The 17,249-nt window shown below is 30.3% G+C and overlaps 1 protein-coding gene across 1 annotated transcript in view; it reads right to left on the bottom strand.

Moving 5' to 3' along the window:
* Window positions 1-17,249, bottom strand: part of LOC117178454 (glutamate receptor ionotropic, kainate 2-like) — a 116,629-nt gene that overhangs the window by 51,161 nt on the left and 48,219 nt on the right. The window contains exons 6-8 of the mRNA XM_033369881.1: window positions 14,078-14,178; window positions 8,735-8,948; window positions 1,849-2,113 (exon numbers count right to left, since the gene is read on the bottom strand). Of these exons, the coding sequence (XP_033225772.1) occupies window positions 1,849-2,113; window positions 8,735-8,948; window positions 14,078-14,178 (580 nt within the window). The remainder of the gene's footprint in view (window positions 1-1,848; window positions 2,114-8,734; window positions 8,949-14,077; window positions 14,179-17,249) is intronic.

Below are 17,249 nucleotides of genomic sequence, written 5' to 3'. Positions count from 1 at the left end.
CCTTTTCTTCATCACAAGTTTCCATGGACTAGATAGTTTATGACGGAAATGTTGTCTCTTCTTCCCATTGCTTTCCTATAAGCTGATTTTGTGAACTTTCGCATAGATTTTAGAGACCAACAACATGAATGTGACTATATTCTATATTCTTCCACCATTTTAGCCTCTCCTTTCTTTATTAGTGGTATCACCGGTTATGTACTTCATTCTTCGGGCCATCCTGCACTCTTTCATATTTTGTTGCAGATTCTCCCACATCTTTCCTCAGACTCCTTTCCCACCATATTTCAGCGTTTCACTCTTTATGGCATCTTTTTAGCACTTCTATTACGTCGTTCCTTGCTCATGTCATTCCCTTCGTCCTCAAATACCTTTCTCACGTGCTATATTTCCTTCGTTCTCCACCCCCCTCCCCATATATCCTTTGAATGTAGTTTGTCCACTCGATGACTTTTATCTAATCATTCACGCCCTTCCTCATCCCTCGTTCCCTATTTATAACCTCGATTTCCCTTTCTTCCTTCACTGCTTCCTCTATATTCTTAATTTGCACATCACTGAAACTTCCTATTTACGTTAGAAGAGATGAGCATAAGTGCAACATAGCAGTTTTGAAAATTATAAAAATCACAACCTACTTAGCGATTCAGAATTAAAATTTGGTGTGATGATTTAATAACAACGTGTACCGAATAATGGGAACATGCTAAAAAAGCACGGAAACTTCCTAATTACTCTAAAAAAGATTGAGCATACATTTTTCGAAGGTATATTGTTTTAGTCTATACTAAATTTTATGGGATAGATGTTCAGAACCCTTTTCAATGTTTGATTATAGACATTTCTATTTAATTATTTAAATCTCATACTTATTGAGTACCTTATTTGGATATTTGATATTGCTGTTAGCATTTTCTAGCCCCGGATAAAAACCTTTATTATTTTTCAGGTTGATTGTTCCATCCATCGTATATGCTCAGAAAAAATTAGATTTAATTTTGAACAAATAAACATTGTCAAAATGTACTTGAAAAATTGAACTATAATTGGTTTGTATTAAGAAATACAAATATTGAAAGCAGTTCAATTGTTTTTCAGTTTTAACATTGACCAAGACATTCACATAAGTGAACTTTAAAAAGAGTTTGTAAGAATATCACCTGCAAAACATCTCTAGTTTTCTCTGTGTTTGAAAATTATATTTTACATCTTATATCCTGGAACTTTTATTCATGGGAATGGTTTTAGATCTTGTTAAATAGGACCTTATTATTATAACTTTGTTTTGGGCCTCATATGAGTGATTGCGTTAGTGAATGAATCAAGAGTGAGATATACCCGTAGTAGACTTAGGTCATATGTTCCGGAAAATATTCCATAAAGGGCAAACAAATGTAAGTATCACCCATTTGTGAGAGTCTAAATTTTGACTTTGACCTTGACCTGGCGACTGTTTGAAGGTCACGACCGCTAAGGTTAGGTAAGTGAGGTCAATTTTTAGTGGTAACGAAAAACATTAGCCAAGGGGTTTTTGAGGACGCTAAGGCTGAATCTGTATGTGATGAATCTGACTTTCATTTTAACCTCAGGGAAAACCTTGATGACCTCAAAACAAATGTTAGGTCAGGGTCAGAGTCAAAGTTCAGGCTCAATAGTAGGATCTTTAAGGTAATCTGGAACATATAACCTAACTGCATATTTGAATGTAAAATTTTCCGTTCTTTTGATTGCCGGTGTCACAAAGGGGCTACTTTTTACCCTGTATAAATAATACATCTTGGTACCAATATTCCATTATACATTTTTTGAGGATGAAAAATGGATAATTTTTTATTAATTTATACGCACCTTGACCCAGAGCGATGCCTGAAGAGTCCCGTCTCTGCCTCAGGGGATGTTGAGGTTTGTGCGTGTGACTGTGATTGTGGCTGTGGGGGTGGGTGTGGCAGTGTAGATGACGCGTGTGCGTGGGGGTGTTTCTGCAGGAGTGGTTGCGCTGTTGATGATGTTGAGGATGAAGCCTGTGCTAGGTATTTCCTGCATGGTCCGCTGTCACTTGATCGAAGCTCAATGATTTCTTCATCTCCGTCATCGCTAATGCACCAGTTTCCTGCTAAAAAATTATTCCTGTTAGCTTCCTTTCGCAGTTTATGACAAATGTCATGGAGAAATCTATCATCATGAGATCATAACAAAGCTCTCATGACAAGTCTGATGAAAAATCTCATGGAGAAAAAGTCTATTCTCCAAGAATAATCCTTATAACACGGAGTATAGTAAGTGGACCAAACCTTATGTTACGAAAACGTGACAATTTTTTGGGGAACAGTTTAGAGGGACTTTTCTATGACTGGTGAGTGGGATCTCTGCAAGAGCTATTAAGTACTCTCGGCAAGAGTCGAGCCAAGCTTGGACGCGAGTCATCATAAATTTTGATGCTAAATTAGAATGACACTCAGTCGATCTCGGCTCTCGTAGATATTCTATTTACAAGTCACGGAAAATGAGCCCCCCCCCCCCCCTCCTAGCTATTCTCCAGAAAGCTGCCACATTTTTTCGCTGAAAATGCATTATCGTTGGTTCTCCTTACTATTATCTCGTACTTCATTCATAGAATCACATAGAAAGAGTGTATAGAATTTTAAACATGCATTGTAATTTGTGTATATAAAAGTGTTTTAAGATTATTTTTTGAACTTTAAAGTAATAATTGTATACTATAAATAAGTCTTTATTGTACAAAAGCTGTTGCAGATGGAATGTCCATCTTTTAAATTTTCAAATTTAGAATTCGAAACTTCTTTAAAAAGTGTCCAAAGGATCAATGACGTTCAACATGAAAACGGTGTAGGTGGTTATAGAATCCGGTCCCTCAATTGAGATAGAATCAAGATTTTTCTATTATCAGGATGTCTACTTGACCAGGTGATTCGGAAAATTACCGGCAATTTGATTCAGTGGCCGTAATTTTTCTGGATTATACTAAAATCACGGTGGGTCTCGAATAACTTTAATGAAAAATAGCTTGAGAATTTAAACCCTTTAATGTTTTACAAAAATGGTGAAAAAAATGGAATAATATTAGAGTCTTGAACATTGCTCCATTCAAGTCCATCGAAGATCGCAAGAAACTGTACCGGAATGTAGGTGCATAAAATTTGGTTCAAAAGTACAGAAACGTGATAAGAGTTGATAAAAGGTTCCTGTGAGTAAATTAAATTAGTTTCAATTTTAAGTAGTCAAATTTAAAGTTCTAGGTCAATTAGCACATCAATAAGGATTTCTTAAAATTACACTTATTAATCAAATTTTATTAAACATTAATTTTTATATTAAATTTATCGTTGTCCGCCTTAACTAATTTCTTAAGCATTGCAGGTGAAAATAATTCCTGAATAACTTAGACTTAGTTTTGAGTGAATAGAAAAAGAAGGCCATATTTTTAGTCCTGTTAGAGATGTAGAGCTTTATTTCTGTATATTTACACAAAATGGATAATGGATTAATTTATTCTGGAACATATTTCACCTGTAGTGCTAAGGAAATAAGTTATTTAATAAAATTATGAATATAATAAAACAACGGATGTTTAACAAAATTTTACAGAAATGAATCTTTTTTAGACGGCTATACATTTAGCAATATTTCAGAGCTAGAGCCATGCTTCCGAAACTTGTAGGGATAGAACATTCAAGTTTTTTATATTTTTGCATAGAATTTTATACGTCTTAATTCTGGTTCGGGTTTTTTAAAATAATAGTATTTTTACAATTTTTTCACCATTCTTTAAAAATATTAAAGAGAATTTAAACATGTTTATTATCTTAGGTGGTATTTAAAATATGAAAAAATATGAAAATTTGAACTTTTTTTGCAATAGAATTTTGAAAAACTGACAAAATGAGTTTAAACTGTAATCATGTAATTTAAAATTTAGATATCTTTAAATCTATTTAAGAGTAAAAAATGTCAATTCACAGTTCATGAAATTAACAATACAATACCTAATAAGACATTTATATATACTATTGCGCTTTCATCACTTTGTAAATAATTAAATGACTTATTCACCGCGAACAATGAAAAGTTCACTAAGAAAAAACTTGGAATTTAAAATTATCAATCGGGTAGAGACTCTGATAATTCGAAACATTTTACAATTAAGCAATAGGCCTCTTTAAATGACAACAACAAAATTCAAATTTTCTCGAAACTTGTCATAGAAACTTTAGATTTCTAATACTGAGTTTGGAAAGCAATTACATTACCAACTTATTCCCAAAAAGAGGATTAAAAATTCTTGAAATTAAATTTAAAAGGTCCAATGAAAAATATCTATAACAAAATGTATGTGTCACTTTACACAAATTATAACTAATTTGCAATTGAGAGAGTAATTAAAAACAGAGAAAAAATGGTGAAAACAGGGCTTCTGAACTTTTAAAAACGTATCAATCATTTGAAATTTCTTGTAGTCTTCTCCATTCTATTAAAAACTAAAAACATCCAGTTTTCCGGAGGCATGTGGTAAATTTAATTATTGCTTTTAATTTAGTTTGAAACTATTTTACTTTACTGTATTTCACGTCAAAAAATATCGAAATGTAATTTGTTCCATAGTAGATAAGAAATTAAGCGTGCAATATGGTATTGTTGAAAAAGCATTTTATTCATTGAGCGGTCGGTCGGTGGCAGCTGAATGAATTATATTTCCTGCCAATCAAAAGAAAGAAGAAAAATGAAAATAGCGTGTACCAGAAGTAATATATCGATTTTTATGCACAAAATACATCACATACCAAATAATAAAAAAGGATATTTTAAGTTATTCAATAATATTTGTTTTCAAATTTCAGCAGTTATCGTGCATTATACATCAATTGTTTGCAAACACTTAAACAACATATATGCATAAATAATTACTTTTTTTCTGAAACTGTTATTTTTCAATCACGTTCACGAAAAATGCATACACCATGGTTTAGAGGATGACTCTTTTGAATTATGCAATTAAGGTTGTATTAAATTTAGAGGAGCTGCAAGATTTTTTTTATCCTGATAAAAACGATGTAAAACTCTTAAAAGTTTTGTGGCTTTTCTAGATTTAACTCTAGGAAAGAGTCTCGAGTTCTTCAGAATATACATTTTTTATAGTTTTAGTTCATAAAGACTACTATCTATCATGGAAAACGAAATTGGCTGCTATTTTACGAATCAGCAGCATCTCTAGAGAGCTATTTCTTTAAAGATAATTTAAGATTTATCAGTTCTGAATCACTGCAGAATAGCTAATTTAGTAGACAGAACAACGCGAGCTCGGTAGTTTTTTCGATAGAAATCTCATTAATATTAAAACAACGTTGCTAGAAAAATGAAACGAATAGAAATCTACAGAGTAATTAACCCAAAAGGGAAAAATCCGAAGCGTGCATATGTTTTTAAATTGGTACTTTTTTTATTGTAATCGTGTAAAATTCCTATTTTCTAAGCTCTTTATAGTTTTACTTATTTATTTTTGAACGTTCATCATAAGAATTTACATAACTCGAATGCTTGAAATTAAACATTTTTGTTTGTAAAGCAGTCTCTATATAATTTATACAAGTTCAAAGTTTTTTATAATTATAATTATAAAGTTCAGAATTTTTTAATGCATTTGTAAATAAGTTTGAGGCCTCGGCCAGTGTGTCATGGCCATGCTTATTATTTCATGTTCTGCATGAAAGATGAGATGTCATCCACGCGTTTCACTTTTTCTGCTTAATATTGTTACTTATGAATCACATAAATAAAAATATATATTTCAGAGGATTATATTGTCCGTTCAGAATTGATCTCTGTTTGAACTATTTTTTTGAAAATTTCCCTATTTTTTGTAAGTCTTCTTTTTTAAATGAAAATTGAACTGCTTGGTTAAAAATTGAATTACCTTGTATAAACATTCATTTTATTGACTGATTATTTAACTATTTTGTGGGAAATTATTTTGTTGTTGTTGTACAAATTAATTCCCTTGGCTGAAAATTTAAATTTTGCACGGTTTTTACTTATAATTTAGACTATTACATTTTTCGTTAAAAATTCATCATTTTTGGTTGAAAATTGAACTACATGGTTAAAAATTGAGCTACCTTGTATACAAATTAATTTCATTGATTGATTATTTAACTATTTTGTTGAAAATTCGTTTTTTTGTTGTTGTAAAAATTAATTCCCTTAGTTTAAAATTTAAATTTTGCACAGGTTTTATTTATAAATTAGACTATTACAGTTTTCCTTAAAAATTTATAATTCTTGATTGAAAATCCAACCAGCCCTCGGCAGAAAATTATACTAATCTAATTAAAATTCATTTTTATGGCTGAAGATTTAACTATTTTATGAAAAATTCGTTTTCATTGAATATTATTTTTGATTTAAATGAAATTTAAATATTTTTAGTTTAAAATTTGTTTTTTTCAATTGAAATGTCTATTTTCAAAATGTTCAAAATGTTTTATTTTTGGTTCATAATTCACCTCTTGTGGATACAAATTCTACTATATATTTGATTCAAAATTTGATTATTTTGTTTTAAATTCAATATTTTTAAAAAATATAATCTTTTGTGGTTGAAAGTTAATTCTTTTTTAATGAAAAGTCTAATATTATATTTTTGGTTAAGAATTTATCTCTTTTGGTAAAAGAGTAGGTTTTCTTATTTATCTTTCTCTGTTTCAAAGTAATTCAGTTGTTAAAAATTCATCTGGCTTCTTGAAAAGGCAAGTTTTTGATTTAATTAACTATTTGCTTGGAAATGTTTTTGGTTGAAGTTAAGTCATTGTAGTTCAAAAATTCGTTCATTTGGTTTAAAATTTATCTTTGTAGGCTAAAAATTCAACTACTTGGTTAAATGTTTATTTTTTTTTTAATTTATCTTTTTTGTTTGTAAGTTTAACTATTTAGTTGTAATTGCAACGGTTTGGTTACAAAGATGTTTTTTTATAACTTAACTATTCGATTGACAATGAATTTTTTGTTAAAAGTTCACCTTTTATGGTTTAAAAGTCAACTGTTTTCTGAAAATTCATCTCATGTAATAAAAAATTAATTCTTTTTGGTTGAAAATTATTATCTGCCATTGTTGAGGATTCAGCTCTTTTGTCGAAAATTCATATTTTTTTGTCTGAATTAAACTGTTTTTGGCTTGAAATTAAAATCCGATTTGCATGAATTAACAGCTCTATTACACTTTGAGTTCAAAACTCTTTTTTTGTAGAAAACTCAACTAATTACTTAAATCGAAAATTAACCATTTCATCAATGATTGAATATTGATATTTCTTAGTAATAAGTTCATGTGATTTTTCAAAATTAGGTTTCCGTTGAATGAATGTTTTTTTAAATTTAAACTTTAAATCTTTCTAGGTTGAAATATCAACTATTACATTTTTTATGAGGAATTAATATTGTTAGTAGAAAAGTTCTTCATGCTTGTTTTGAAGAGAAATTACTTTGTTAAAAATTCATTTTATTTATTGCAGATTTATTATTTCAGTTAAAAATTCATTTATTTGGTTGAAAAGTTAACTATTTGACTGAAAATTCTTCCCTTTTTGTTAAAAATTATTCTTTTTATCTGAAAATTCAACCATAAGTAAATGAAAATTCAACTGCATTGTTAATAAAATTTTTGTTTGTTTGAAGATTCATTATTGCATTTAAAAATTCGCCCCTTTGATTAAACAATAAACTATTCAGATGACAATGCGTTTCATACTGAACTCTGTATCAAACCTACAATAAAGTTATTTATAAAACTTAATATCTTTATTACTTCCTTATTATTCCCTTATTTTGGTGAAAATGGTCCCTATTTTCTTTATTTTGAGATAATGTTACGCTGCCAAGTCTGAGAGTGTTATGCTTACAGCCACTTCTATTTAATGCACCTTGAAAATGAACTAAACCTAGTCCGAAACCCTTATAGTTACGGTCAGCTGGCCTTCCATCCGTTTGCCAAATCTTTTTTCCCATGAGGGAAATTAAGGGTAAATAAGGACAAGGTGAAAAACAAGTTGGGGGAAATAAGAGGTCCGGAAGTAGGAAAAATGAGAGAAGTGGAATGAGATAGGATGGGAACGAGATGGGAGGGGAACGAGAGGGGAGTGGAATTAGAGGAAGTGGAGAATAGGGGGAGCGCCCATAGCGTACTGTCGGTGAGTAGAAGGGGGGAAGTGAGGAGAGGTGAAAGTCGTGGTGGAAGAAGTTGGGAGAGTTAAGAGGGAAGTGTTCTCCTCTACTTCACTTTTCGCTACACGTCCTTTCGTTCTCTGATTTTCCGTCTGTCTTAGTTTTTCCCCAGAAGGGAAAGTGAGAGAAAACGAGAGGAGGGATGTAGAAGTAATTAGGAAGAATAAGGTAAGTGTAAGGGGGGCCTGCAGGAGTGTAGAATATTGCGGTTGAGTAGAAGAGGGTCTTAAGAAGAGGGGGAAGAAGTGGATCAAAAAGTTGAGAAAGAGAGTTGAAGAGAAGATTAGATATAGGGAGGGGAAGTAGGAGAAGGGAGCAGGGGAAACATTATGAGGGAAAGAGATTTGAACGCCTCCGAGTTTAAAGGCAAATATTATGAGAAAAGAATTAAACGATTTAAAATTCGTACATCCTTTGGAAAAATGGTTAGACTTTAAATGTGTTGTATTTTTTTGGACACCGAGCCTTTCTGCCGGTCTATCTTGTGGGACAGGACTTACACCATTTAATCGCGGCATTTCGATGCTCGGAATGTAAGTTGTTTCTTCTTGACTTCCGGAGTAATAACGGCTTCTCTGCATTGAGGAATGTGGACTGCAATGACTACAAGACATGATCTCAGTTGTTGGAGAAGAACACGATTTTGCAGTAGGCCTTTGCCGTGGACCACAACGTATAGCGAAGCGTAGTTCTGAAGCCATCTCAGCACATAGAGACTATTTTAAATGTAATAAAAATTATAATTCGAGTTTCTTATTCATTATCGTCACACGGTTTACAGGGGTAAGTAGTCATCAGTTTTAATCATTACGAGTTGCATCTCGTAAAGCATGAAAGGATTATCCACTATTGCTGATTACAAGATTGACAGCAAATATGACGTTTCGCAAAGAAAGGGCCCTCTTTGTCGATTGTAGTTTAGAAGATATTTGGGTTTTTACAGGAATTTCAGTAAAATTAAAGGGCATTTCTGGATATTTTTCAATTGTTTAGATAAACTAACAATAATCTGGCTAAAAACGAAGCTCAGTCGAAAAGAGCATTAAAAGCTAATGAGGCTACGAAGACCTAATGTCAAAATTATGTACCGATTATATTTGATACAGAAAAGAATAAAAAGAAACATAACGAAATTTATGATTTGTTCCTTTTCGTTTCTTTCGACATGAACTTTTAAAGAAACATAGTTTTGACATTGTTTCTCTGTAGCTACATTACTTTTAAGTAATTTTTCATATTTAGCATAGTTTTTCGGTAAATTATATTGTTCGAATTCCTGCGTTTTTTACAATAATTGTCAAGAGTATAAAATTTTTGGGTTTCGGGAGATGGTAAACTTCATGTTTAAATACAAAACCAAACATAAGAGAACTTAATGCCGAAAAAGTAGACCCTTTCTTTGAAAAGTATCACTAATTAAGATTTTGGCAACGGAGCGTGACATAAAGCAGCACAGTGAGTACATTACAATACCAATAAAAGATACGTATATGCATAAACTACTTTTTGATATCATGCAGTTATTTATCCTGATAGATCGTTCGTAATCGGAGCAGGGGCCGTCTATAATCTAAGTTACCAATTTAAAGGGCGGAGGCAGGGGCATGGGTCTGTGGAAATAGCTTTATAAACTTACATAGCATTTAGTACGTTCCTTGATAATAAATTGAAACAAAGTTTATAATTTTTGCAAAAGATGTCACTGTGAAGTTAAGTTCAATAATAACTTAAAAAGTTTAAGTCACTTTCATATTTCAGACTTTACATTGTTTCCCCTTATTCCCCTTTCTTGAAGAATTCTGAGTTTTTTGCCCTTCTTTCAAGAAACTTTCTTTTTTTATCGTATTTTTGTTTAAATGCGAACTTTATATTTAGAGTCCAATTAGCAGATTCTACTATTTTTTGATAGAATTTTTTTAAATTGAAAAGTCTGAAATTAGTTCAGGCGAATTAACTTATTTTAAGGCAAAAAAAATAGAACATTGTTAACAGAACTTGGACGATTGGAAATGGTAAAGTGGCTCATAAAAAACTCGAAAATTGAATTTTGCACATTCGATTTCTCACTAAATATTGGTAATTTTTTGAAATTATGAAATATCTTAAAAAACTGATTACTCCATTCAATTTGACGGAAAAAAATTCTGAAAAAAACTGTATTTTATTATTTGACCAGAAGCTTCATTTTTGAACACTAACGCTATCAACATTTAAGTCGAATAATTAAGCTTTAGATGAATACGGAAAAATACGAATTTAAAAATTTGTTTGACTTAAAATCAATTGTTTTTAAAAATATTGTTAAATGTATGGATTAATAAGCTATTTTCAATTAACCTGTTTAGAATTTAAGATTCTGTTTCAAAAATATTTCATTTCATTTCTCAATTTCCGGGTTCAAGCGAAGACCTGGCTGCTCGATTTCACGTGAAATGTCTTCAGATTCATCGAAATGTTCCGAAATTTGGTCAAAGTTCGAACAATCGTCCGAACAAAAAATGTAAAAATTAAAAACTTAAAATGAATTTAAAAATTAAAATTAAAAATTCGTTATTTTCCTTATTCATCTGAAGCTTCATTAATCATCCTGAAGGTTGAAAGCGTTAGTGTTGAAAAATGAAGCTTCTGGTCAAATGATAAAATACAGTTTTTTTCGTATTTTTTCCGTCAAATTGAATGAAGTAATCAGTTTTTTAAAATATTTCATAATGCAAACAAATTACCAACGTTTAGTGAGGAATTGATTGCTGCAAAAGTCACTTTTCGAGTTTTTTTTCATTTTTAAGCTTGTTCTCCAATAGGGACTATATTTTTTTCCATTTCGTTAGAAAGTATATGTCAAAAAACAAAAAAATTGAGACCTGAAAGAACTCTGTACGATGATTTTCTGAAGCACAAATTCTATTTTTTAAAAATGTGTTCTGGACTGGAAACCAATTGATTTTTCTATCTAAAAAATTTGTGAATATTCAAGACGTAAAAAGGTATACTTTTATAGAGTTTCGTAAAAAAAATCATTTTTGCGGAAATGAAAAATAAAAACGAAAAAAAAGAAAACACGGTTCTTCGTATTTTTCTTGGACATTTCTAGATTATCTGAAAAAGTCACTGATACAAAAGTTGTAAATTTTTTTAGAATCTATATGTTTTCTATAAAACACTTTTTTCTCTGACGTCAACTTTCGCCGAAAATCACAACCATACAATCCTCACAACTTTTAACCTCCCCTAATTTACAAAATTTGGTTAACATTCTACTATTTTGTTAAAAACTTTATTTTTTATTTAATGAAAACTTTTTGTTTAAAAAGTTATATTTCTTGGTCAAAATTTTAGGCTGAGTAGAAGCAAAACGTTTTTTTATAGTCAAACGCTAACCTAGCCAAACTAATCTAGCGCTAGTCTGGGTGACCTAGTCTAGCTCCAGTCAATCAATCAGTCAGTATATTGTTAAGAATTAGGAAAACAAAAATATTTATATCAAAAAGCGAAATAAATTGTACCTCCTGATAGGCTAGCTAGCACCCGATTGGGGCCAGAAAAGCCTCAGTAGATGAGGAGAAAAATTTATTTTTTTAAAGTTCGTTTTTCATTTTCGCTAGTTTCAAATTCCCTTGTCCATTTTAAAAAATTTGGAAAAAAATATTATAACGGGATATTTAGAAAATTTTGTATCTTGACGTGCTTGCCAACATCCGATTAGGGCTCAAAAAGACCTTCTAGATTAGACGATCTAGACAATGCACTAACTAGACGCAAGTCTGTACAGACAATTTTCTAGACACGACAAAATCAACTGCTGGTCTTAAAGATGTAAATATTCTATTTCTATTTGAAAATTGATAATTTGGACTGAAAATTAATATATTGGATTAAAAATTGATATTTTTCATTGAACTCTGATGTTTGCTAATTGAAAATTCTACTTTTCGCTCAAAAACCTATATATTATGTTAGAAGTTGGTATTTTTGGTTTTAAAATAATCTTCTTCGTTGAAAATTAATCCCTTTCGATTAAAAACTCAAATTTTCAGTTGAAAATTAATCAGTTATAAATAATCATTTAAATTTTTTGTTAAGAAGTCTTGTTTTTTGACTGAATTCAACTGTTTTTTATTTCAAATAAAAATTTGTATTAGATGAAATATCAACTATTCCATTTTTCGTTGAAAATTTATCTTTCTTTTTATAAAAAATTAACTACTTGGTTCAAAGTGGAACTTTTTTGCCAAGTATTCATTTTTTTGTTAAAAGATTTATAATTTTAGTGGAAATTCATGTTTTTGGGTAGGAAATTCAACTGCTTTGTAAACATTGCATTTTTTGGCTTGAAAATTCAATAATTTGGTAGAAAATTAAACTTTTTGTTTGCAAATTAGCTTTTTTATTTATATGCCATATTTTTTTTTAAAATTCAATTATTTTGCATATAACTGAAATGTTTGTTGAATATGTTGGCTATTACTACATGAACAGAAATTTCAAGAGATTAATTTATGCAAGCGCATGATTTAAGAACTACAATTTTAACGAGATATAAAGTCTCGGAATCTGTGATCTAAAAGCATAGAATTCGAGAGCTGAGAACAAAGGGGCGTGGTCTAATGCCTGAAACTTCAGGACCATTGATTTAAGAGCACGGGTTCTGAGATCTTAGTTCTCGCGCCCAAACGTAATAAGATCAAGAAGTAGTGCCCTGAATTAATCTCCCGAAATTTTTCCCGGTGCAGTCATGAAGAAAAATTTGCTGACCTGGAAAATCTGGTCGTCTGAAATTTTGGGAAGAGAGACACTTCGTAAAAATGCATTTCTTTTTGGTTAAAAACTGAACTTTTGTTGTTGCTAAAAATTCGTTCTTTTTTTACAAGTAATAAATATTTTATCTGAAAATTGATTCCTTATAAATTTTAAATTCAACCAATGGTAAACAATTTTCGTATTCTGTTAAAAATTCATATATTTTTGTGTGGACAATTATTCTTGTTTGTTGAAAATTAATATTTTTTGTTGAGGATTCAAAAACTGATCAAAATTCTTTTTTTTTGCAGAAAATTTATTAAACATACAATCTAATGATTCCATTTTTATTTGAAAACTTATTACCTTATTGTTAAAAATTTAACTGTCTTCTCACAAATTTGTCTTCTTGGCTTGATATTGTTACTATGTATTTTGCTGAAAATGCAACTGCTTTTCATGGAATTTCAATATTTTTTGTTTTAAAATTTAATCAATTGGTTTTGTGGGAAATTTGGTCTTCTGGATTAGAAAAAAATCTTTAGTGTTAAAAAAGTCACCCACTGGGTTGAAAATTAATCTTTGTTGGTTGAAAATTAACATTTTTGTTGAAACTTCAAATGTCTTCGAAATTATTTATTTTTTGGCTTACAAAATTTAACTATTTGGTTAAAAATTCAGCTATTGTGTTCAAAATTAGCATCTTTTGCTTAAAATTTCAACTGGTTGTTTTTCAATGAAACTATTATGTTAAAAATTAACTTTTGGGTTTGAAAACTCCTTCCTTTTGGTAGTTAATTAAACTATTCTAATTAAAAGAAAAAAATTGTTCTATGTGCCATTTCAGTATAACGTACGCATTTTGAGAGGGAGTGGGGTTGAGAAGAATAGACCAAAATTGGTAGCGTAGTATATGGACGGTCTTTATGGTTTGACTTATTACTTCAATTCTCATAAAAATATTACATGTGATCTATCATGAATTTTCAAGGAGTCGTATTTCCTTTTCATATAGACATCTATAAGTCATTACCACTTTCCACGAATCATGCGACGATGTTTAAAAATTAATTACAACTAGATAAATGACTAATTAATGAATACTTACGCGATCTGACTGAGCGTTTTTCTTTGAGTTCCAGCAGAACTCTAGGATTGCAACGAGGATCGCAAGAGCCAAGCCACAAAGCAAGACAACGAAAACACCACCTGCAACAAAGAGAAATACAGTTCTTCATTAGCATTTTACTTTCATTAGTCGAAATTAGTTTCGCTAGAAAATAAGCCACAATTGCAGCTTAATATTTATTTTTAAAGTTGCATATGTATGTATAGTTTTTAGCTGTCTATTAAGTATTCAGTAATTCTCTTGATGGAAAGGTACGCGAAAGCTAGTGTCTGTATAGAATCCTTTGTAGGAAAGGAGAACTTTGGCGCAGAAAAACGAGGAGGATGGTTAAATGCAAAAAGAAGATCCAACCTAGACGGGAAATCGTGCGCGCAATATCCAACGACCGCCATCAGCGAACCGTGAGTCCGGCGCAGGGAAGTTTTCTTCACCCCCTGCTGAATAGATTTCGTCTTTCCTTTTCCATTTGTATAAGTTACTGTTTGGATTGAATCGTTTCGAGCGTAAGATTCAAGTTTTTCAATTAAATCTTTCTGTCTGCTATCTATTTTAGTATCGACTGATACCGTCTATTTCAATCTTGATCGACTGAACCTTGCATTTCTTCAATTTGAGTTACCGAAAAAATTCCTTTTCCAAACTGCCTGACACCCCTGTCATTAGTCAAAACAATAAGGTAGTTATTACCCCTATCCCTTTAAAATATCTCGTGTGTGGGGAGGGGGGGGGGCACTGCTGTGAGTAGTTACAGAAATTATTTAATTAATTTCAATCATTTTTGATTTTTTTATGGACTCCATATTTTTTCCAATTCTCGATTTAATCTTAAACAATGTCAACAGTGTTCAACAATGTCAAAACTATGATCCAATTTAAAGATTTTAAATTTTTTGGACTATGAGATGCCACAATGTAACTTGCCGCCAATGTGACTCGCCGAAAATGTGACTCACCGCATATGTGCCCGAGTCGAAATATAGGCCCTACTTTGACGCTTCAAGTGGAAGTATTGTCCCTACTTTGTGGCTGTTTATTCTACTAGCTCCTACGTAGCCACTCCTAAAGATATTTTCATGTAATTTCTTTCCTTTAAAGCTCCATATTCTGCGTAGAATTTTTAAATTCTCTTCTAACGCACAAAATATGTGGTTTCGTTGCCTCGACGCCTGCGCCCTCGTGACAGACACTTTGTTGTTTTCTCGAAAATTCCATCACAACAGTTTGTGAAATCAACAGTTTAACTCGTTTAAAATAATAAATATTAATGTGATAACATCGAAATGGCTTTAAGAGGAAAGGAGATTCCCTTATCTGGTGGTTGCAAGCAAAAGGATAAATGCTAACAAGCGCTAAGATTTTAAAGATAGTTATAAAGAATCCAGATCCAAAACCCCCCAAAAAATTTATCAAACGCACGAGAAGAAACTTCAAAAGAAAAAGGTAAGAAAGATACAAATCTTTTGTATTGAGTTATTTTTGTACCACAAAAAATAACTCCAAATTAGTTACCACAGATTCTGAAGAAATAGATTTACGTTTCACACAATTTTCTTTTGAACTGAAGAATTACGAAATTGAATAATTTCAGATTAAAAATTTAGAAAATAGGGCAATGTCAAAATTAAAAAAATTGAATATTTGAAGATTAGATCATTGAAAATTATTTAGAGTTGAAAGCGTTCAAAATTGAATAATTAAAATTTTCAAACTTTTGAATTTTAACAATTATAAATTGAAAGCGATCAATATTTGAGAGTTTAATATTCAAAACTGAATTGAATCTTTTAAAGTTGAAGCTTCTGAAATTCTAGAATTTCAAATTATTATTACAGAACGAAATTATAATTTTAACGTCAAGTTAATTGGGTGAATTGTTATATAATCAAGGAATGAATTGAAAAATACTCAACAAACTTTCAAAATAAATAATAATTTTTAATGAAAAACTTTAAAAATAAATTCTACTCCAGAACCTTCAAACTTAAAGAATTCGAATTTCATTTTAAACTGACAAAATTTATATTCTCAAAAAATTGTGATATTAAAACTTTTTATAATCAAAGCCTTGAAAATTTCAATTATTTGTGTTTAATTCAAATCACATAAAAACTAATAATTTTCAAATTGCTAATTAAATTTTCCCAAATTCAACCAATTTTCTTCAAATTTTGAAATCATGAATATATTCACTAAATATTCCCATACACGTATTCTTTAAATATTCTTGGCATTCTCGATATTCTTTATAACCTCCAATATTGTTGACATTCCAAAATATTCCGAAATATCCATAAATATTCTGACATGTTCCTCAATTTCGCTTTGCGCTCTACAAGTTTTTAAAGATTCCAAATTATTTAAAATAATTTAAAAAAATGTTAAGAATTTCAAAAGAGTTTATGTATTATTGTGTAATTACAAAATATTTTAAATTGTTTAAAAGGATTTTAATGAATTTCAAAATGATTTAACGGGATTTAAAAAATCTTTTCAATTCAAAAAGATTGAAGTTTATAAATGAATTTCAAAAGATTTTAAGTAATTTTAAAGAATTTTAAAAGATTTTAGAAGAATTCAAAAAAGTACAAGTATTTTCAAAAGATTTTAAAGACTTTAAAATACTTTTTATGAGTTCAAGACATTTTTGGTGATTTTAAGGGATTTTGTGACAGTTCAATCGATTTAATATAGTTTAAAAAGTCTGTGAGGAATTAAAAATACTATAAAGCATTTTAAATAATTTTTTTAAAAATTCAAAAGAGTTTATTTTCCTAAATTCTCCTTCGTGATTTTAATACGGTTGTGGGATGTGACGTAATTGTAACCCATCTCTCATGTTCTCTTGTATCCTTTGTAGCAGTTTCGTAATAACTCTAAAAGAGGCCGCTCATGTATATCGGGTTTGGGGAAAAAACCAAATAGAAAATTAAACATTTTGAATATATGTACTTTCTTAAAATTGTGTTTCGTTATGCAGATACTAGGAAATCCGGAAACGTACTTAAAGATAAGTAACTCATATTAGTTTATCATAATTTTACGATAAAAAAGAATTTTTAAACCTAAAAACTACAAATAACGCAGAGATTTTGAAGAGGGGGGATTCTCTTTTCATTATAAATTTAAATATTTAGGCCTAAAATAAACACAC

This window comes from Belonocnema kinseyi, chromosome 8 (genome assembly GCF_010883055.1).
Source record: "Belonocnema kinseyi isolate 2016_QV_RU_SX_M_011 chromosome 8, B_treatae_v1, whole genome shotgun sequence".
Classification (NCBI taxonomy): Eukaryota; Metazoa; Arthropoda; class Insecta; order Hymenoptera; family Cynipidae; genus Belonocnema; species Belonocnema kinseyi.
Note: the sequence above shows the minus strand (reverse complement) of the source record. Positions and strands in the feature narration are given on the sequence as shown.